Source organism: Natator depressus, chromosome 2 (assembly GCF_965152275.1).
Source record: "Natator depressus isolate rNatDep1 chromosome 2, rNatDep2.hap1, whole genome shotgun sequence".
NCBI classification, from domain to species: Eukaryota; Metazoa; Chordata; order Testudines; family Cheloniidae; genus Natator; species Natator depressus.
In genome coordinates, this window is record NC_134235.1 from 33,196,702 (window position 1) to 33,220,663 (window position 23,962).

Consider the following 23,962-nt stretch of genomic DNA (forward strand, 5'->3'; position numbering starts at 1 on the left):
TGTTTTGCCTTATCTAATAACAACTCTGCTACTTAAAGTCCTTCTCTAGACGTTTGACTTCATCTTTACAACAATCTCACATATTGTAAAGTCTGTGACCTTCTGTATCTAGACTGAACACAAAGATTGTGCCAGTAGCACAAAGACTTCTGATCACTGAACTGTTTAATTGTGGCATACTCTGGCAACATTTGAGAGCAGACATGGCACCATGTGCTTTTAATTAAAGACATCACTGTATCAAGTCTCTCCTCTCTTCATAATGGGGTGGCCTTGATCAAATCATAGTTAGAAAGTGATGAACAGACACCTCAGTTACATTTCATTAGCATAGCCAACCTCATTAGCAACACTAGAGAAATCTATATGAAAGATGCTGAGATAGCACAAAAACCTTTGACCTAGTCAGTCAGTGATAAGGACATATACTTGTATGCATGGAAGCTTCCTTCATACAATAAAAATCTAGAGCGAGGACATACCATATACCGATTTAGGGGGAGATTTTTCTAATTGTGCCTTTGAAAAAATTTCCCCCTAAAATATAGTTAATTAAATCTTCTGTTCTATAATCCTGATATGTAGCAGGTAGTTTGAGAACTACACAAGGCAACTAGTAAAAATGGGCAAACAGATGGGAGCTTCAGACTTCAAACACAAACAAGCCAGTGAAATTCAAATCCATCATCTTTCCAATCAACATACTTATTGATCTGCATTTCATATTGGGCCTTTAGATATGCATTATAATATGGATTTGGACATGAACTGTCCAACTCCATGTTCTTACTTGCTGGCTGGTGCTTCTCTGACAATACACACTGTAATACCCCCTTGTGGAACAGAGGTCCTGGAACAGCCTCCCAACAGGAGCTGTGTGGGCGGGGGCAAACAACTTAGTTTTATTACAGAGCTAGACAAACTTATGAGTGCGATTGTATCATGGGGTGCTTGTGATGGCAGTGGGTAGGGCTCAGCAGCCTTGGGGCACTCTTCTAGTTTACGTCTTATGCTCATGCTTTAGGATTTCAGCCGGCCACCTGCAGAGGTCAGTCTTTCATGTTAATTAAGCTTGCAAACTAGATCAATACCAGGTGGCAGAACATTATTCTACCAAATCAATCAACAATCAAGTTATAAAACAGTACATTATCTTTATTCCTATGACATTACCCATGTCTGTTCTACAATATGGCTGCCATAATTCCCACCCCCCCCCTCCTTTCTTTTTGTTTTTAACTTCAACATAAAGACTTTTCCTTTGCAGTAGAGTTCTGTATCCATCTTCTTCACCGTTTATGTAATTATAGATGTTTACAATTGTTGTGTTTTCTGCTCCAGACTAACTGTACGCATTGTTTTTTACATATACATTTTAAAATGGCAGTTTCTTCAATGTTCAGAAATATATTGCAGATTGATTGCTGCTTAACTGTTCGTGCAGCAGTCAACACAAGCAGTTTAATTTCTTTCAAATGCCAGTGTTATAACAGGTAATGCCAAATAAGTTATTGGAAGGGAGATAAAAGCTCATGTTTGAAACTATTAGAAATGACAGTGGAGACATTCCTGGGAGGCAGATTACCCCAGATCTGCCTAATGTGAGATTTCTTGCACTTTTTTCTGAAGCATCTGGTGCCAGCCACAAGAAACAGGATACTGTACTAGGTAGACGATGGGCGTAATCCAGCATGACCGTTCCAATACTGTACTTCTATTAGTGCAGCATACAGTAAACAGTGTCTAGCATCTGCAACATATGAAACTTGGTAATGCCATATTGCCATCCATTTTTTAATGTACACTTTATAGAATGTCTTTAGAACAGAGGAGTTAAAAAAAAAAGTGATCACAACCTGAATAAAACCAGACATGGTATTTGCACAGAGAAAGCTACCTCAAATAAATTGCAAGGACAACTCAGCTAGTCAAAAGAATATAATGGACTGAGTCCTGCTTCCCTTAATTATGCTAGTAGTTTCACGGATTTCCATGAGGAAGCTCCAAAGATTAGGAGATTAAATTAATTGGAACCAAAATAAGACATTCTTCTCAAGATTGAAAAAAAAAATAGGATCAAATTAGTTAAATAAATAAATAAATAAAAAAAGTTGATTATGATTTATGGTACGTATCCTATACGGTGAAACTACACAATCAAAATGCATTCTTTACTATGGCAATAATGAAGCTTCTTAAACATCATTCCAGGTTTTTTTTCCCCGCTGCTCTGGATTACTAAAGTTCAGACACTCACTTCCCAGCTAGTATTGTCAAAATTATAAACATCTCTCTTTAAGAACTGGTAAATACAGTTGGCATATTTCCCAGAATGAAATAAAGCTTTTCTTTATTAATAGTTACTAAATTGTGTGTTAAGTATATTTCATTGTAATTGTGGGTTCAAAAAAGTTCCAATTCTTGACATTTCCAAAAACATGTGGTTACTTGCTATTTGATTACATCCTTTGGAGATCGGATCACTTTGGGTACTTTAATATAGACATCTTGATGTTTATTTCTTAAAATGCACCCTCTCCTCCATGGAAGGAATTCCGATGGACTGTAAGAACATTTTTTCCCTATATTAAAGGTGTGTGCACATATCTATCTAAAAAATACATCAAACTATTTTAAAATAAATATATTTTCCTCTCGGTACTATTGCCTTGTCCCAAGGCACATTTCAAAATCCTGTGTATACTATTTATATATGCCTATTTTAAAATACTGCAGTAAGTAGACATACAAAAGCTTTTGGAGCAAGCCTGAGAAAAAAAGAGATCAGCAGAGGTAGTGATAGTAACAGAAAGTGGGGAAAGGTCATAGCCTTGGTGGGGATAAGCCTTCACAAGTTTCCCACCCTCTTCCCTACAACCATTTAAAATTAAAATTAGACCCAAGTAGGATTTCTGACCTCAACTGGTCTGGGAACAATTCAGGAATTGCAGAAAAGACACTAGTAAAATAAAGATTCTCTCTCCTCAGTTAAACTAACAAGTTCACCAGTCTACTAAGCCTTACATTTAAGTTATTAGTGCAGTGGGAAAAGACACGGAATTACAAAAGGGTAGAAGAACACCACCACTTGAAAGTGAAATGAACAAAAGATTCTTAATATGTAAAGAAGAAGACTAGAAACTTCTTGACTAAACAGTTAAACCCAGAAAGTGTTGTCAGGGCAAGGCTAGTACTGCCTTCCATGTAAGACAATGTTACTCACCTTGAGCAGTAACTGTGATTCTTCAAAATGTATGTACCTATGGGTGCTCCACTTCAGGGTGTGCATGTGCCTCTCAAGCCCTTGATTGGAATATCCTATGAGGATACTGCTCAGGAGTCACCTGAAATTGAGCACCCATAGGGACACTACTTGAAGAACTGTTTTTTCCAGATGCGTGTCCCTATGGGTGCTCCACTACCCACCCTCCTTCCCCCCTCTGCTTCAGACTGTTCTTGTTGGACATTCAGATAAAGAAGGAACCAAGGGCGGTTCGTCTGCACAGTCCTATATATCCTAAGAGTGCAGCACAAGGTTGTATAGAGCACATGCGCTGGCCGAATGGACACTGCTCAGTGGAAAATCTGCAAGCTAGGGCTCAAGAGGTGCATGTGCATTTGAAGTGAAGTGGAGTACCTACAGGGACAATATTTGCAGAAGTAGTAGCTACATTAGCAGGGTGGGGGGGCCAAGATTAAAGCCTAAAGACTAAAGAATAAAAGGTAAAGGACAGCACTTTTGCGTCTACGTTTTCCTTCATAACCTTTATTCTATGACCAAGCAAAGTTCAGCTTATCATCTGCTTTAAGTGACCTACAATATATTTTTCCTATGAAAAAGGCAATAAATACATGGTAGAGAAATGTCTGACCTCCACAGCAAGAGAGAGAAAAAAAGAAGGCATCCTACAAAACACCCTAAAGAAAGTGTTACTAGACAATTTTGAAGAATCTTATACAAAAATAATGAATTAACCAATTACTTAACTTCACTTCAACCAAGTGTTCAAGATTATAGTAGAATTCAAGCTAACATTTACCCTCTGCAAGCTTCTTAGTACCTTTGCAATCAGGCACAGAAGAAATCTGGAAGGCACTGATTGAGGATCTTTTCCTGTTTTTATGGCATTATAATCCATGTTTTCACAGCTCCATGTTATAGTAAACTCTTTCAGTCTCCAATACTCATTGCCTCAGAGGCTTTGACCAACACACAAGCATCACACCTAGGAGTAGCAAAGGCTAGTGCAAACACATGAACACCTATTTCATGAACTCAGCAGGTTCTCAGAAATCTATAATTTAGAGTCTATAAACCCATACACTGCTTAGAACATAGCTAACTCAATTTCTCTCAGCCTCCACAGGTACAGACCTGAAAAACACCCAGGTTTACACTGTGAACCACTGGGGGAGGTGGTGTTTTCAGTGGCAACCATGCAACTACTTGATTGAAAATATTAGACTCATGTCTAGTCTGATTATGCTTAGATGCAAATGTAAGACATCTTTTTAGAGAAAATCTCTATGCAGGAACACTTTTGTATCTATAAAACACTATCACAAGCATGTGTGCCTATAAACATTGATACAAAAACCCCCCACTGAAATTCAAAAACTTTCCTTATTACTAAGGGTAATAGATTTATGGCATTACTGCAGCTCCCAAAAATATGCTAGGCTCATCACAATATAGATAAAGACAATATCCCTGCCCTGATGAACTTGAAAACTAATTTTAAAATGTGATGATCCCTTCTCATGACAAGGCAGTAGTGAGGGTTGAGAAGGATGGAGAGAGATGATGTTAAGGTAATGCATTTGTTTCAGAACATGACACGGAAGTGGAGTTTTATTTCTTACCTAAGAAATATAAAAATTGTCATAGGGCATATCTATGCTGTAGTCCTCTTTGAAGAGGACATCAGTACAAACTCGGGACCTTTAAGTTTCCGCACGCAACAGCCACATGGGGGAGTTACAGTGCAGCACTTTGGTGCATACTGGTGTTCCCCTTAGTTAGAACTACAGGGCTGTGTAGACATGCCCTTGGTATTTTAAATTTCCTCTAGGCTTCACAGAAATTGGCCTTAAGACCCGAATGAATAAAAACTTTCTATACTGCTTTGCCAGAGTGATAGGTGCAATAGACAGAAGTAATCCCAAACCAGTGAGAGTCCTAAACAGTAGATTCCTGTGTATCACAGACACACACTTAGGAGAAAACAGATCCACACACAGATATCCTACACAGAGCTGACATTGCTTGAATGTCACCTACCATCCTTTAATTGTGAATTGGTAGTGATGCTCAATACTAGAACTATTTGTAAAATTAACGTATGTAAAAATGAGTAGAACTAAGCATCGCTAGGCTAGTAACTCAGTTTTTTATAAGCTAGTGCAGTGTTTAATATTATACAGCTGAATTATTTCACTTAAAGAGTGTTTTAATACTGTGCAATACTATGGATCAAAGCAATGGATGTCAAATCCGAGAGAGCATTCCTGATCCATCACAGGAGCAGTGGTAGCTGCAGATATTGTACATCACATTTTCTGCCCATTAGACCTTTTTCCTGAAACAGTAGACTTCCTAAAGAGAGAAGCTCATACTACAGTTAGCTGGAAAAATTTCTTTGGGATGGATATAGAAGCAGCTTCCCACATCCATTTCCTAATCCTATCCACATTCTTTGCTTGCAACATTTTTCATTTGAAAGGAAATATGAGGTATATTGGAAATTTTATCCAATCCAAGACAAAAACATTACATTTAGAGCACTGTATATTAAAACACTTTTCAATCTGGGCCCCAATTTCCAAGGCACAATTTGGAACTTTCAGTCTTTTACTCACACAGGCTTTTTTCTTGCCATTTTTTACCAGCACAATACTTGGACACCAGTATACCCATGTAACAGAGGTACAGGTTTGAAAATGAGAGCCTGATGATATACAGCATACGCATGTACAAAGCTAGGCTAAAGTTCTGAATGTAGCAATGGAATCCTACAGGCAAGACCTATTATGCTGCAGAAGTAGTGGTTTGCAGTTTGCTTCAGATAAAATTATGGACCTCAGGGTTCTAATTTATAATCTTTAATTTCAGAAATTTAAAAACAAACGGGATAAAAAGTTCTTAGAGAAGAAAACTGGTATCCACATTAAGCCTAATGTGAATCTAACTTCTTAAAAATGTGTCTAAGGTATTTAGAATGAAAAAGGGCACTATAAAAAAAATTCAGATGGATTTTTGGCACTCCAATATACTACAATAAATACAGCAGATCCTGATGCAAGATTGACAGTGAGTTTATAATGGTCTCACAGACTCAAATTAAGTGATGCTGATGGGTACTTCAATATTGTCATTTGCAGCAAACGTATATTATAGAACTCTTGTACACATCATTAAAACGGACTAATTTGCTATGACACTTCAATTTTAGATGGACAAACTACTGACTGCACATGAAAATTACAAGTGACTTTTTTTTCCATATGCACACTTAAAAAACACACAAATAATATGTTAACTGTATGCACATGTAAGATGTGTCCATAGACACACAATGTACGCTGATGCACATGGGAGTAATACGTTTATTACAAAGAAGCATATATGCATTCCAGCGGTAATACATGTTAATATTAAAATATTAATCCAGGCAACAACATTCTACACGTTATTAAATCTAAAAAAAAGGAGGTTTTCCCAGTTAATCCAACAAACCCCCCTACAATTTACAAAAGGTCCTGTGTATATATACACACTTACACTGTACTTATTTTCTCACAGCACCTTATATTTACATTATGAGATTTGTGCAGTGACACACAGAGCTCTGCATGTGTAGAGCTCTGCGCAGATACAACATTTTTATCCGCATCTGGTCTGCGATCCACAAACATGGTCCGTGGATGCGGAGAGCCGCGGATATAAAGTGGATATCCGCAGGCTTGCAGGCTCTATGCATGTGCACCTCATACATACTGAAACAGTCTACTCTAGTATAGTTTCCTTAAACAATGGTAAGCCTTCTTATCAAAAAGATGGATTTTGTACAAAGGTAGTACTTTTGATCTATTTACGCCTCTTTCAACTTTTTTTTTTTTTTTTTGGAGTCGTCTACTGTGTATTCCAAAATACAGCTTGCTGGATGGGGGGGAAGAAAGGGCAGGTTCGTAATTGGTGAAATGTTGCCCAAACCAATACGTTACAGTAAAGTGTTAGGGTGGCACAAATTAAAAAGTACACAACTCAATAATTCTAGTTAATGAATTGACAAAATGTATTATATATGAAGTGCTTCATATGTGTTTTCAACTTATTTAAGTCATCTTTCCTTGTATCAAAAATATAATTCAACACATTTAATATTATTGAAAAATTAAGAAAAGATCCCCTGACAATGCTTTTTCTTACCTCCCACTCCCTAGAAGCAGCTTCATTAGTGCAATCACCAGTTTCAGGCTCTTCATTTTTCTTTACAACTATAAACCCAGGCTCTCTAATAGACTCCCCAGTATCCTCTGAATACGTTTCTGGGCTCCACTGAATAAAGAAGGCATACAAGTGTTCTGTCCTGAAAAACAAAATCAAATAATGACACAAATTAAAACAAAACGTATTAGTTGTTGACTTTATCAGGGATTGCACATGCATGTAAAAAAACCACAACTTCCTTGTGCTTTATCACTACCTGAGATCATAGAAACAAACCTGGTTGAGAATCTGTTAATTATGCTATTGTTTACTTTTAGTATTTCACTAAACTTGGACAGTGAAAAAATAGACCAGCTTTAATTTGTCACCTTAACTTTTTCCATTCTTATACAGTAGCACAATAATACTGTTTGAGCTCTCAGCTTAAGAGTTTTTATATAGTACCAGCCACTGAAATATCCAACCTCTAATAATACAAAAGGACTGCTTAAACAGACTCATTGGAGGTTTAAACCAAATATGAATAGAAAGGTTTGCATATCTCTTGCCTCATTCTGCCCCAAATAAAACCTACACTTTGAGCCTAAACCACTTCTGAGAGTTTTCATATTCTACTTAGCATTACTAGATGGCACAAAGAAAGAAAGCAGAAGTTGTGCACATAACAAGATCCTGAAATACAGACAGATTTGTCTAGTAGTAGTCGTTCACTAAATGGCAAATACTATTCTCTTTTCTATAGGCCTCACAGAAACACAGAAGTGTTTCCACAGTTTGGTAGGGCATGATCCCAGAAGACTGCACAAGAAGTTACTATCCCCCATGTGCTACAGAACTGTGTTCTATGAGGGTTCCCCTTGCACTGACTGAGGGAAGTTTGGGGGACAGTACCAGTGGCTTTGCAATACCACAACTTCAATGACCTTCACAACCATGGACAGGAACAGAACAGCCTTGAGGATTATAGCAGCTCTGAGGCTTTATGGTGTTGTGGAATGGGGACAAGGATCCTCCCTCTCCTCTTCCTTGGAGACCTCCCTTGAGGCTAGTTTATGTACTGTAAGTCAGCACAAAGAACAAGATTAGGCCCAAAGAGATTAAAGTGAGTATCAGAAGTGTATTTAAATTATTCTCCTTAAAATAAACTCCGCCCAAACTGATACTAGATTATCAGAAATCACACTTGCTGCATACCAGCAAGTTCTTATAAGATTCCAACTACATCTTCCTTGTAACTCTGTTTCCAGAGACCAATAGCCACTAAACAGTGCTCAGCTTAAATGTTAAGTTAACCTTTTATTCTAAATGAATTTTAGTGCTTTTGAAAAGATGTTCAATAGACAACACTAGAGATTGAACTAGAGACTGAACTCACTTTGAACAAGGCAGAATAGGTCATGACAATGAAAGCTTCCTCATATAATCCTACCTGCCTATGCATGGGAGCAGTGTCAGTGTCCATGTCAGTTCAAAATAACTGGTGTCTCAAAACTAGCTAATAAATGCCAATTATTAATTGGCAACAATTAATAAGAAACTAGTATTTAAAATAGAAAAAGTTATTGACTTTGCCCACAAGAAGCTTACTTAAGCCGCCAACATTTAACATCCTTCCACACTGTATGGTGCTAGTGCCATGTACACATCAAGCACTACGTTACCGTGGGGGTTGGACTAGATGACCTCCTGAGGTCCCTTCCAACCCTGATATTCTATGATTAACTTGCTTGTTGATCTTCTCTCTCTCACACAACAGGATGGAGATGAGTCCCTCTGAATTCCTCTCCATGCTGATATATGCCATGACAGCCAGCCACTTGGCCTACCAAGGATGCAGTCTTTAAAAGTTAGCTAGTAGCACAGTTTGGTTAATTAAAGAGATGTTAAGTAGAAAGAACGGGGCATGCCAGCATTAGTACAAGGCACATAAACCTAAAACCCTTCTCCTCAATTAGCAAAACTCCTGCACCTGGCTAATCTTGTGTCCCCACACTATGGAGGTGCAATGGTCAATAGCTCCAAGTAGCAGTGGATCCACATGGTCCATCTACTCTTCCCCCTTGCCCACCCAGCACGTAGTTGTATTTCCACATGCATAAGCTTTCCAATTTCTTACCCGATTTGAGTAGAACCATGTTGTTCTTCTGCATCTGACACTCTCCACAGCTGTGGAAGAATGGCAAGATTTGCCTCTTATGTTATTACAAGGAAGGTATAATTACTTATACATGATTTTGAGAAGCGTAGAGGAAGGTAAATTAGATAAATATTTTCCCAGGTATCATAATCTGACAACCTAATCCCTCTTTACCTTTCATGTGGAACAGCAAACCAGTACTCGTGTTTCTTATCTCTCTGTGCATACTGCTGCATTAATGCACTTGCTTGTGACACAAATGTTTTTCTCATAGGTTTTCCAACTCTGAGACACAAGAACTTGTGAGATCGATGTCTTCTCTTCTCTTTCATAAGAGCAGAACCTATTACTGAAAAAAGGCGGGGGGGGGGGGGGGAAAGCAGGTAGTTCTGTCAAGTTCTACTCCACAAGCTGAACCATACAATTAACCAACTACGTATTAGGATGATTGATCCAATGCAGCCTGTATTAGCTGCAAATACTTTTATTTCATTATAAAGATTTGCTACCATTCAGCATATTTAAACTCACTTATACACATGGAACAATAAAACCTAAGACGACGACACAGATTTGACTACTTCTAACTTCTCTCTCCCTCACACCTCAATCCCACAGTACATACTGAAATTTCAGTTATGTTTGAAAATGCACCGTAATGGGGAAAGGGGGGAAAATGACTCACCTCATGAGGGCTCCCTAGGAGCGGGGTGTGGTACTGCAATCTTTTTCCTGCCCTGGCACTCACTGTAGGTTGCTAGCCTCACTAGGCAGGTCTTCAGTAGCTTGGCCCTCCAGCCAAGTCAGTGTCAAAAATGAACCCTTCTGGGATAGTTAAGAATCTACTCTATATGCCCTCCAGGGTCTTCAGCCCAGTCTCTGGGCCCTTTAAGTTCAGCCCTTTGCTTGAGCTTCTAAAGGAACCTTGACCCCTTTGCCAGTGGCTGTGGGGGAACCCAGGCCTGCTCACCACTCTGGTTCAAACCCAAAGGACCTTATAAACAACAGCCATGCGCTGGTTCCTTTAATTAGTTACTGCTGCTTCCCTGGGCCTCCTCCCACCTGGCCCCTTCACCTTCAGCCATTACCTTATGGTTAAAGTTATCAGGTCCTCTCTCCCAGGGACAGTAAATGCAGCTAGTTGAGCTCCTTTGGCCAGAGAGGAGCACCCTTCCTCTCCCCTCTGATCTCAGGCAGATACTGCCCTACTAAGCCCCTGTAGCTCCTTTAATCGGTGTCTGCTAGGCACTGATTGGCTGTTTTCACAAGACCTCTCTAGGCAGGCCTGGAGGACCAACCTTTGCTGCTCCTTCCTGGGCGGGGTGCAGGAGGACTGGGTGGCCTCCATCAGCAGGTCACGAAGGGCCAGGTACACCCATCACATGCATCAAAAAGACATATTTTACCTGTAGTCTGAGACTGGAATCCTCTCCCTTCCACCCCACCCCCTTTTTTAAAAAAAATTCATTTTCCCAATGTACAAAATGTGACCAGATAGCAATAAAGTGACATAGAATATACAGTGGAAACAACATATTCACAGGAGAAAAGATTAATGTATATATTTAGACGTATGTCAGTCTTGTGTACTGAATGTATGTGTATTAGTTACTTTTCATTTCAAGAAACCAATTTCTGCATTTATCAGTGCAGAATTAAGACTTATTTACATGTCTAAAATTAGCATGTTTATCAAATATTTTAGAGTTATAAAACACACAGGATGAAGTAGCTGTATATTTTGCTGTAGTATTTCTAATGAACTAAAAGGAACTGTTAGGTTCCTAAACACTGGACAAGTGATTAGGTATAAATTGCCAAGTTTAGCTAAAGGGATAGTGAACAAACCAAAATAAACAGCCTCTGAGACAGACTAAATACCCAAATCCCACAACACTTCAAGCTGATTCAGAAGGAAGCCTTTAAAAAGCAAAGAACACAGCCAAGTTTGGAAAACAAAGCAAAACAAACCAAACAAACAAGAATGAAAAACACTAGGGCAGTGGTTCCCAAACTTGTTCTGCCGCTTGTGCGGGGAAAGCCCCTGCCGGGCCGGTTTGTTTACCTGCTGCGTCCGTCTTTTGGGGATTTGAGGATAGTGGAGAAGGGAGAAAATGATGATTCAGAAACACACATTCTATGATGTACTCTAGTTGAACCACATCCAGGATCTATCTCTGGATGAGAGGGTGAGAGGATGAGGATGAGAGGAACACTGGTATTTAATTTTAATAGTCTCCTCCCCAGGTGTTGCTCATCGGACTTCTCGTGACTGCAGACAGGGGTAGTTTCTAGTGCTGGAATCTGCCTTGCAGAAGACTGTTAGTTCCCCTTTCTGGGCTTAGACTTGCTCCAGTCTCCCCTTCCACACTTAGAGGAGCAGCCACAAAAAGGATACATTGCCCTGCAGCATCAGGGGCATACAGTTAGCCAAGGCATTTTTGAGCTTTTTTCTGTCAATGTCTCTATTCCTATTCCTCTAATTGCCCCGAGGCATTCTGCCAGAGAGGCCCTCCCAGACCAGTTAAGCTGAAGCTGCTGCAACCAGCCACCTGAGTATCAGAAGTAGTTTCCAGCAATCCTACTACAAAGCCCTAACCCCCAAGGCTAAACAGCCCAGAAACACCTAGGCCTCGTCTACACTGCCACTTTACAGCGCTGAAAATTTCTTGCTCAGAAGTGTGAAAGAACACCCCCACCCCGAGCGATGCAAGTTTCAGTGATGTAAAGTGTCCGTGTAGACAGTGGACCAACACGTGGAGCTGTGCTCCCAGCACTGGTAGCTACTCCCCTCATGGGAGTGACTACACAGCAACATTAAAGCACTGCCGTGGCAGCGCTTTAACGTTGGTAGTGAAGACATACCCTTGGAATCCCTTTTTGCATCAATACCTTGTGAGCAGAGCCTTTAGCTCTAGTGCTCTTTGGTGATGAGTCAGAGGAACTGCTATCCCCAGAAGAATAGGCCAGTTTTCTCGGGCATTTTCTTGAACCCATTTTCTTAAAATTTACTCCTTGGGGGAGGTGGGGACTGGGAATCTGAATCACATGGTGAGCCCTGTGAACCTCTTCTGCTAAAAGGCATCTCTTTATCCCTGCTCTTTTCAGAGTGGATAAAATGACCGTAAGGGGACACTCAGCTGCTCTCTGGGGCTCACAAGAAGACAACCTCTGAGGTAAAGGCTCTTTTCTTGCCAAACTCCGGAGCTCTCTAGCCCAAGTGGGAATTTCTTCTTTCCCCCCTGTGCAAAATTCCTAACTTCCCCTGGGGCTAGGGGAAGGAGATCAAATTGCTCAACAAGACAAAGGAGGAGGAATGATGAGACCCATGCTGCCGTAGGGTGCACGAGTGAAAAAGACCAACTAGCAGCTCCTTGCTCTATTTGTGGTTGTTTTGGTTGGTCCTGCTTATGGTTTTCCCACACAGTGCAGTCCCCTTCAATGTAACTGCCACTTGCAGCTGAACAGCCGTCTTCATTTTTCAGCCATCCTTCAAAAAACATTCTGGCTGTCAGACACCCCCCAACCCTCTGCTCTGGTAATTCTAGGAGGCAGACAAACCACCTCTTCAGCTTGCTGCCCCCCTCTTAAAAAAAAGAAAACAAAACACCTCACAGTAGGTGCAAGTAGGAGGCTGAACAAAACTGAGTGGGACTTCTGAAAGTGGTGGCTAGTTCCTTGTCAGCCACGCAATTGGCTTTGACTCTGCCCTCTATAGCTACAGAGAGGCAACAACCCACACTGAGAATATGTGGACCTAGCCCTGAGAGTGAAATGTATATTCCATGTATCTTATCTGATTCCAACATCAGGGGAGCTCTATGGTAATACACAAACATATGGAAAAACAAAGAGAATCATATAATCAAAATAATATTGGACAACAAATTAAATAGTTTAAAAATCCTTCTGTGGTTTCTCCATTTCCCATGAATTAAATGTTGTATTATAAAATGCTTCCCAGATCATGTACGCACGTTTGAATAGCAATCTTAAGCATCCTAATGGTATGAAGGTTAGCATCCCGTTGTACAGTCCCAGCTTCTAGCAGTTGGAGGTTTAGGGACACCTGGCACACAGGGTTGCATCTTTGACCACCCTGGTTAAAAACCATTGAAGGACCTATCCTCCATGAACTTATCTAATTCTTTTTTGAACCCTTAATAATTATTGGCCTTCACAACATCCCATGGCAATGAGTTCCACAGTTTGACTGTGCCTTATGTGATGAAGTACTTCCTTATGTTTGTTTTAAGTTTGTTGCCTCTTAATTGCATTGGGTAACCCCAAGTTCCTGTGTTATGTGAAGGGGTAAAACAACACTTCCCTATGCACCAACTCAATATCGTCATGATTTTATAGACCTCTATCCTAAACCTGACCTTAGTCACCTCTTTTTTTAAGTTGACCAGTCCCATTTTTTTTTTATAATCTCTCCTCATATGAAAGCAGTTCTATACCCTTAATCATTTTTATTGCCATTCTCTATACCTTTTCCAATTCTAAGTATCTTTTTTGAGATGAGACCACCAGCCCTGTACTCAATATTCAAGGTGTGGGGATACCGATGGATTTATATAAAGTCATTATGATATTTTCTGTCATACGATCGATCCCCTTCCTAATGATTCCTAACACTGTTAGCTTTTTTGACTGCCACTGCACAGTCAACAGATGTTTTCAGGTACCTACCCATGATGACTTCAAGATCTTTCTAATTTAGACACCATCATTTTGTATGCCTAGTTGGGGATTATGTTTTCCAGTGTTCATTACTTTACACTTATCAACACTGAATTTCATTTTTTCCCCCCCATCACCCAGTTTTGTGAGATCCTTTTGTAACTCTTTGCAGTCAGCTTTCTACTTAACTACCTTGAATAATTTAGTATAGTCTTCAGAACTTTCTCTGTTCACCTCTTTTTTCAGATCATTTATGAATAGGTATAACTATAACAAAGTTTTGTCTATATATTTTTCTGCAAGCATTTTTATGCAAACTGAACTGTACATTCAAAATGTCGTTAAATATGACAGGTTTCAGAGTAGCAGCCGTGTTAGTCTGTATCCGCAAAAAGAAAAGGAGGACTTGTGGCACCTTAGAGACTAACAAATAAATTTGTTAGTCTCTAAGGTGCCACAAGTCCTCCTTTTATTAAATATGAGATGTCCTTTCAAAAGTTTCTGAATGGTGCCTAATGCAATAATAGACTATTAGTAACAACATTAAGATGTGGGGATGGGAGCCCTGGGAGAACTTTTCTCTGTGATCTTACTAAAGATACAATCCAAAATTGCCAAGCCCAGCTAGGGGACATAGTGTGTAATATAACACTTCCCGTAGCAATTTAGGGTATTAAAGTCAAACTTATTACCACAGAATGATACAGCAATTATATGGGTTGGCCTTTCAAAAGGCAGTTACTTCTGTAACTAGATCAAACAGCTAACCACACCAGATGTTGAGATATAAAATGAAGTCCAGCCAGCCCAAGAATATATTGTAATTAAACATATTGGTACTTTTAATGATATATATGGACTGGCTTGAACGTGAACATTCTTTCAGAGTTATGTTTCATATAAGTACTATCCTGAGTTTTTTTTTAAACCCGATACATAGTGCATGGTTTAAAGTGCTAATTCTCCATTAGTGCATCATAAAATGACCAGACAATTAAAAATAACAAAAACCACAAAATGTGAAAGATTTGTATTTAGAAATAATGCCAGAGATTTTACATTCTTGACAAACTGCAAGTTTTGATCTGAGTTACACTCAAAGATTGTCGCGGTAATTTGCAACTAAAACCACAAAGAAAAAACTGTTACCTACCTTTTCGTAACTGTTGTTCTTTGAGATGTGTTACTAGTGTTCATTTCATTCTAGGTGTGCGCGTGCCCATGTGCGCGGTCGGAGATTTCTGCCTTAGTGGTATCTGTAAGGTCGGCTGTGGCGCATCCTTGAGTGCTACGTTCACGTGTCGGTACATCAGGCACCGCCGGCCCTACACCCTCTCAGTTCCTTCTTGCTGGCAACTCCGACAAAGGGGCAGGAGGACATGTAATGGAATAGACATGAGCAACACATCTCAAACAACAGTAGTTACAAAAACGTAGGCAACCGTTTTTCTTCAAGTGCTTGCTCATATAGATTCCATTCTAGGTGACTCACAAGCAGTGTCCATGGAGGTGGGCTCCGAGTTCACGGTTGTGCAACTTGCACTACTGCTCTACCAAAGCCAGCATTGTCTCAAGCTTGCTAGGTAAGTGTATAATGAGATGCGAATGTGTGGACAGACGACGACCAGGTAGCCACCCTACAGAGATCCTTGATTGGAACCTGCACCAGGAAGACCACTAATGATGCCGTAGTCGAGTGTGCCGTCACGACTGCTGGTGGAGGCACATTTGCCAGCTCATAACAGTAACGGATGCAGGCAGTGATCCAGGACGACAACCTTTGAGCAGACACTGGGCGACCCTTCATTTTGTCTGCTACTGCAACAAAGAGCTGCATCAACTGACAGGACAAAGCCATTCCATAAATGTAGAAGGCCAGCGCCCTCCCGACGTCCAGGACATGCAACCTGCATTGCTCTTCCGATTTATGAGGCTTTGGGAAAAAGACAAGTAAGTATGCGTCCTGGTCGGTACGAAATTGGGACACTACCTTGGGCAGAAACACCGGGTGTAGACGCAACTGGACCGTATCCTTGTAGAATACTGTATAGGCCGGTTCTGAAGTAAGTGCCCTGATCTCAGACATCCTGCAGGCTGACGATATCGCAACCAGGAACAAAACCTTCCAGGAGAGAAGCAGGAGAGATCAGGAAGCCAGAGGCTCGAAGGGATGTCCCAGGAGTCCCGACAGCACAAGATTCAGGTCCCCGGGAGGGACAGGATTCTGGAAGTGCAGGTAGAGACGCTCCAGACCTTTCAAAAACCAGGCCGTCGTGTTGTGAACGAAGACTGAATTGCCATGGAATGGAGGGGTAAAGCTGAAATATTGGCCAGGTGGACCCTGATTGAGGACATGGACAAACCTTGGAGCTTAAGGTGCAGAAGATAATCCAAGATCTCCTGCGGAGGCCTGCTCAGCCTGGATAGGCCATTCCGAGGCCCAGCACATGAACCTTTTCCACTTGGCCAGGTAAGTTGCTCTGGTGGAGGGTTTCCTGCTACCCAGCATGACCTGCTGAACCCGGGCCGAGCATTCCGGTTTGTCCGCGTTTAGCCATGCTGCCAAATGTAGCACCGCCAGGTTTCCGTGGTTCTGGGACAGCAAATCCGGCCAAAGGGGCAGCTGCAGCAAGGCGGCTACCAAAAGGTCCAGCAGCGTGCTGAACCAGTGCTGGTGAGGCCACATGCGGGCCATTAGGTACAGTGTTTCCTCAAATGCAGCCACTGTGGCCGCATGCAACCACCAGGTCTTTTTCTTGCAGCCACTGCCTCCTGGGCTGTGATGGGGGTGGGCGCAAATAAGTGGCCCCTCTCCCATGGCTGTCAGCAGCAGTTGAGCCCTGCCCCCCTCCGGAGACAAAACACCAGAGGTGCAGGCAGCTGGTGAATTCCCCACTTTCCCCGGGGGAGGGGGAGGCAGGCTTCGGCCATGGGGCTTCAGGCTCCATCCAAGCTGGGGCAGGCTCTGGTTCAGACTCCAGGCTCACCACCCCCATCCGCCCCAAACATTGTCCCTGGGCCCCACTGCTTCCCTGCCCACCTCCCCATCCAGGGCTTAATTTGTCCCAGGGCTTTCTAGGGTTGAGTAAGACTGCTGTGAAAAGTGATATTAACAAAGATACAAATATCACTTCACAGCAGAAGACTTACCAGCTAGCAAGTCTTAGGGGGAAAAAAGCACAACCAAAAGAAAAAGAAACAAAAAAGGCAAGAACATGCAAAGCACCTTATTTGTGTTTCTATTCTCTTTATGTCCAAAAAAGAATAGAGATAACTGTCAATTTTTATTACTGAGTCTGAAAAAACCCTACATAAATAAATTACAATGATTTGGACATGTATATGTGCATATTTGTTTGTTTTTTCTAAAGTTAATTTAATATTTTAGGAAAAAATTGTCAGCATGGCCACCAGCGAGAGTGGGTGGCCACACTCTGAGGCCACCAAAAAAATTTGTTTGAGAACCTCTGCGCCCTGTCCTGTTTGATCTTCACCCTGTGAAACAGCAGCACTGGCAGGAAGGCATACATCAGAGTTCCTGACCACGGGATGAGATATGCGTCTGACAGGGAGGCCCATCCCATCCCCAGGATCGAACAGAACATGTGGCATTTCCTGTTCTGCCTGGACTTGAAAAGGTCCACCTGGGGAGTCCCCCACTTCTGGAAGATTGTATTGACCACCTCCGGATGGAGCGACCACTCGTGGCAAGATGAGAAGGTCCTGCTGAAGTGATCCGCTAATACACTCCTGGTCCTGGGCAGGTGTGTGGCTACCAGATGAACAGCATGCCACACACAACAAGTCCCAAAGGCAGAGAACTTCTGTGTAAAGGGCCGACGACCTGGCTCCACCCTGTATGTTGATTTAATAAATTGCAGCAGTATTGTCCGTCAGGACCTGCACCACCTTGCCCTTCAAGTGGGGCAAGAAAGGCTGACAGGACAGGCGAACCACTCTGAGCTCCCTGACGTTGATATGGAGAGCCAGATTGTCCTGCAACCTGTGGCCCTGCATGCTGAGCTCGCCTAGATGGGCTCCCCAGCTCAAGTCCGAAGCATAAGAGACCAGGGTCAGCGATGGAGCTGCAAAGAGAACTTCCTCCAGCACTGACCTGGGGTCCAACCACCAATCCAGGGATAACCAGATGTGATCTGGCACCCTGACTACCCGGTCTAGGTCGTGCCTGTTGGGGATGTAGACTGATGCCAGCCATGCTTGCAGAGGCCGGAGATGGAGCCAGACAACTGACCATGTATGTACATGCAGCCATGTGGCCCAACCACAGCTGGCAGATGTGCGCTGTGGTGAGTGGATGGTTTTTCACATGGGAGATCAGGTCTGATCTGGCCGAGAATTGCAGGGTATAGTCCCGAGATACTATCTCTAGCACCCAGCGGTCCGAAGTGACCTGCGACCAGGCCATACGGCAAGGACGAAGACGGTTGAAGAAAGAACAACGTGGATCCGGGGAGTTGACTGGGTCGTCGCTCCGGAGAGCGCCTTCAAAATGAGTGCTTCTGGCCCCCAGGATGCTTTGCTGAACCTGGATGCACAGGTGAGCAGGAGGAGGAGGGGCAGCGACGACTAAAGCTTGTGTCTATCACTTCTCCTTGCTGACCCCTGTCAAGGTTGCCAAGACCTTTGTGGCAAGGGCAGCCGGAACTGCTTCCTCGCAGACTGTGGCGTATGCAGACCCAGCGAGCAAAAGGGTGGCACGAGTATCCTTCAACCCATGCAGCCTCGCATCTGTCTGCTCTGCAAAGAGTCCATTCCCCTCAAATGGGAGGTCCTGGATTGAAGTCTGCATTTCTTGGGACACGTCAGTAATCTGAAGTCAGAAGCTGCGCCTCATGACCACCGCTGATGTGACCACCCTAGCCGCAGAGTCAGCCATGACCCATGCCATTTGAAGAGAGCACCTCGCTGCTGCAGTACCCTCCTCCACCAGGGTGCCGAATTCCTGGGCCAAATCTTGGAGGAGAGACTCCCTGAATTTATGGAGGGAGTCCCATAAGTTAAAACTGTACCGGCCCAAGAGAGCCTGGCGGTTTGCCACCCGGAATTGCAGGCTGGCTGTCTAATACATTTTCCTCCTGAAAAGGTCCAGTCTTTTGGCCTCTTCGTTTTTGGGGGTTGAACTGGTGTGCCGCTGCCTGTCCTCCTCATCGGCCGCAGAGATGACCAGTCAGCCTTCGGAGAACCCTTCGGAGATCTGTGGCGTGGAGTTGGAGAGCGCTGCCTTGGCTCAGGAGATCGGCCATGCTCAACTGCCTGTGGAGGGTCTTGACAGCTGGCTTGCCCTCATATGGAGCCTTTGCTGCTTCCTGCGGCACACGAAGTGCCAGCAGCGCTGGTAGAGGCCTCTGCTCTCTAAGCACTGGGAGAGCCTGGGAAGGCATCGATCTCGCCACAAGTCTGGATCCCCTACTGCTCCCAGAAGTTGGCGGTGGATCCTTTGGGGGGGGCTAAGGGCCCCGACTGGGGAGGCACATCCATGTGGCTCCAGTGTGGGTGGGCAGCCCGAACTGGGTCCTTTGCCTGGTACCGGGGAGCCGTGCTTCTTAGTCTTTCTAGACACCAGTGCCAGGAGTGCGCTATGCACAGAGGCCAAAGTACCAGGGGCAGAGTCTGGCCGGGATGGCTCAGAAGCTGGTCGGAGGGCAGCCTCCAGGAGGAGAGCCCTCAAACAGATATCACACTCTTTCTGGGTCGAAATTTTTTACAGATACGATACTTGTCCTTCACATATGATTCCCCCAAGAACCTGAGGCAACTGCTGTGTGGGTCAGTAACAGGCATAGGCCTGTTGTAATCCAAGCAAGGCTTAAACCCCGGAGACTGGAGTATGCCCTGGCTGGGGTGAAGTCCCCAATAGGACTCTAGCGTTCAGTAGTTGTGAAGGGTAGTTAGAAGTGAATTACTATAAACAAACTATTTACAAGGCCCTAAGGCTCAAAGTCAGAAGAGCCGAAATCGCTATTCCTTGCTATGCATGGAAAGGTGGTCTGACTAACTACCATCGGTGGTAAGAAGGAATAGAGGGCATAGGGCTGGTGGTGCCTGATATACCGACACATGAATGTGGCACTCAAGGGAGCACCACAGTTGACCCCAATGCAAAAATCTCCGACGACCGTGCACGTAGACGCCTAGAATGGAATCAACATAAGCAAAGACTTGAAGAACCGACCTTTTAGAGGAATGAAGATGTGCAGAAAACTAAAAATTCATTTTCCACATCTGACAATTAATTCTGTATTTGGCTCCTGTACTGGGAAAGGCATTTGTATATTTAATCTTATTCTATTTCAGCATCAAACATAAAGGAATGATAAAATATGAGTAAAGCCATGTCCACACTAGAGAGCTTGCAGTGACAACAGCTGTACCAATGCAGCTGCACTGCTGTAAGATCTCTCGTGTAGTCACTCTATGCTAACGCGAGACAGCTCTCCCATCAACATAATTAAACCACCCCTAACAAGCAGCAGTAGCTATGTTGGCAGGAGAAGCTCTCCCGCTGACACAGCGCTGTGCACACTACCACTTATGCCGGCAAAACGTATGTTGCTCAGGGATGTGTTTTCTCACACGCCAAGCAAGATACATTTTGCTGACATAAGTGGTAGTATAGACGTGGCCTAAGTGAAATGCAGAAAATTATATGTTGATGTAATGTTAAGATAGAGATTCAAGTCCCCAAAAGGCTATGAAATTCAAAAAGTTACAGTTCTCATTCAACTCAACTATACTGCATATGTCCAGTACCAAGGGTGAAATTCATCCAACCATAGAGCACCTTCCTGGGCCCATGCATTAATCACTTAACCGACATACCAAGGATCACAACTGGTTTTGGGTTCTACATTGATCCATCAGCCACAGTCCTCATTGTATCAGCTGATTTGAGTCTTCATTAAGTTTAAACACAGCTGTGAACACAAGGTCTGAGACAGTGACTGGAAGAATGCAAATCCAAGTCTCCCACTCTCTCTATCCAATTACTTCAATAGTAACCCTTCCCCTAAGTAGTATGAATTATATTCTGTCATCAAGCCAGGGAGACATTTCAGTATGCACATACAGGCAGATGAGGTTTTCTTTAGAATGATCTACAATAGTTAGTAAATGCATTGAAAGTTTAGTACTTTTAAAAGCAGCAGCTTTTTTGTTGTGGTGATGGGGGGACGGGAGAAAAATATTTTCATGTTTATTTTATTCTATAACCTTAGACCTTGACTCACTTACCTTCCACTTGTCCATCTTCTGCAACCTCCATTTTGTGCTTAATTTCTTTTTGTGAATCTTGCTGCATGTTTTCTCTTTGCTGCTTGGTTTGTTGCATAGTGTGAATCTTCCAGAGTTCACGAAGCTCTTCAACGTCTATGTCTGAATCTCGAGTTAGTTCTTTCACTAGTTTTCCCTTGGTAATGGTCTCTTTTTTTTGAGAGTCTGTGATGTCTTCACAAAGTAGACATTGCTCTTTTATCTCACACTCTCTTTTGTGTGTTTTCTCTAGTGTGGAATCCTGATCAATGACTACATCTACATCTGTGCCACATCCTTTACTGGATTGCATTTCTTGCAAAGATTGTTGATGGGCATCTGTAACTTTTTCCCCTACAGTGTCCTCTCCCTCCTGTATTGCCATTTCAACAGTTTCTGAACCCACAATATGAGTAACAAACCCACTGTCACGTACAGGCAGGTCGACACTGGTTTTTAAGTCATTGGGAACATCAGTTGAGTCTGAAATTACTGTTAAACATTCTGCGCTAGTTTGATTTATTGTTTTGACAGATTCTGATGAGGCGCCAGAAGATTTGTCTTGTCGAAGCTCATCTGAAGAAACAAGTTCCTCGCATATTGGAGAGAGTTCCGATTCTGTGAACACATCCTCTGAAAGAGACTCCTCTGTGCTCCGAGGGGCTGTGCTGGCACTGTCATTCCCTGTATCCCGAACCCTTGAATCCATTTCATCTGTATCACTTCTTGTAATTTTCTTGAAATGGCAGAGGTCCCTTACAGATAATGGTTCTACATCTCTGTGAAGCAAAGGAGAGTCCAAGTTATCACCACAAAGTGCCTTTTATTCTGTCTACAACAGAATCTTTTGCCAGTTTAGTAACATCAGTTATTGGGGTTTTTATTTATTTTTTTTTTTGGAGGAGGTGCAGGAGAGGGGAGCAACACTTATATACCAGCAAAGGCTCTGGTATAGACAGTTATACTGACATAATGTGCTTTTGTCACTCAAGGAACTAGTACACTAGGAGGATGTGTTAGTATAGTCGATTTAGACCTGGCCAAATACAAAAGGTACATTACAGTAAGTATAAAGCTGACCATTTATTCACAGGGTAAGACACCAACACTATGTATTACCAATCTGAAGGTAGAGGTTTCAGAATAAACTAGCACAAGTGGTGCTAGGATATGGAGTACCAGGAGAAGATGGGGACAATAAGTATATATTTACTTATATTTTTTGCAGTCAGAAGTAAACAAAACAAAGTTCTAGAAAGTGCCTGTTGTCTAGTGCCTTCTGGGAAGTCTGTGCCCTAAGTTCCCATCCTCTAGGGAAAGAAGCAAAAAACCGCACCTTCCATCTGAAAGGCATCTTCAGAACATTTTATCCCACAATACATATATCAAACGAATTAAATTCCTAGTAAGATTCAGATTCCATTACTAGTACAGGTAACATCTTCTTTAAGTATATATTGTATAATTGTTAAGATAGGAGGTTGGAATTAAGTTTCAGCCCGCATTTCAGATTAAGGCCTTGTCTACTCTACCAGGGTAAGTCGACCTAAGTCATGCTACTCCAGCTACACAAATAATGTAGCTGGAATCGAAGTAGCTTAGGTCGACTTACTGCGGTGTCTACACCGAGCTGCGTCGACGGGAGATGGTCTCGCATCGACTTACCTTACTCCTCTCATTCCGGTAGAATACTGGAGTTGACTGGAGAGTGCTCTGCAGTCAATTTAGCGGGTCTTCACTAGACCTGCTAAATCAACCCCCACTGCATCGATCACAGCAGTGTCGATCCTTGGTAAGTGTAGACATGGCCTTATAATGCTTAGGTAGTAAGCTATGAATTAAAATGTGTTTGGATGGTAATGTCCTAAACTGACAATTTCCTCAATTTATTTCTTGCAAGCCTCAGCATATATTTGATCTTAACTAAATCAAAAGATGCCTCACGCCTACACAGACTGACATGAGCCCTTTAGCTTTTGTGAATTCTAAATTCTTTACAAAAAAAGTTGGTGCAAGGTCTCAGATTTTTATTGTTGAAGCTTACAAAATTGAATGAGTTTTTGAAATGAGGAGGAGGGGGAAAGCAATTCTTCAAGTAGATAATCAGGAGAGAATCTGCAGAAGCAGAAATAAATGAGAAATAGGAAAGCCAATCAGAAGCGATCTTTAACCAAATTAAATAGTTTTGCTAATCTAATTTAGCTACTGCTACCACAGCTCCAGATAAAGATTTTTTTTGAATTTGAGTCTCATGCTGCTGCGATTTTACAAACATGACTCACTTTTTCAGGAGCCATAGCATAGCAGGATGTGGATTGCCACTATAGTAATGGGGCTGTCAGAGGTTTGGGTTCTATTTAGATGTTTACAACTATGATAGCGACATGACACACAAGGATTTTACAGAAGGCAGGTGTGAATTT

The 23,962-nt window shown here is 42.4% G+C and overlaps 1 protein-coding gene across 3 annotated transcripts in view; it reads right to left on the reverse strand.

The window, feature by feature from the left end:
- OXR1 (oxidation resistance 1) overlaps window positions 1-23,962 on the reverse strand; it is a 447,309-nt gene that overhangs the window by 50,514 nt on the left and 372,833 nt on the right. For all 3 annotated transcript variants that reach the window (XM_074943952.1, XM_074943951.1, XM_074943955.1), the window contains 3 exons: window positions 21,522-22,318; window positions 9,762-9,936; window positions 7,430-7,589 (listed from right to left, as the gene is read on the reverse strand). In XM_074943952.1, the coding sequence (XP_074800053.1) occupies window positions 7,430-7,589; window positions 9,762-9,936; window positions 21,522-22,318 (1,132 nt within the window). The remainder of the gene's footprint in view (window positions 1-7,429; window positions 7,590-9,761; window positions 9,937-21,521; window positions 22,319-23,962) is intronic.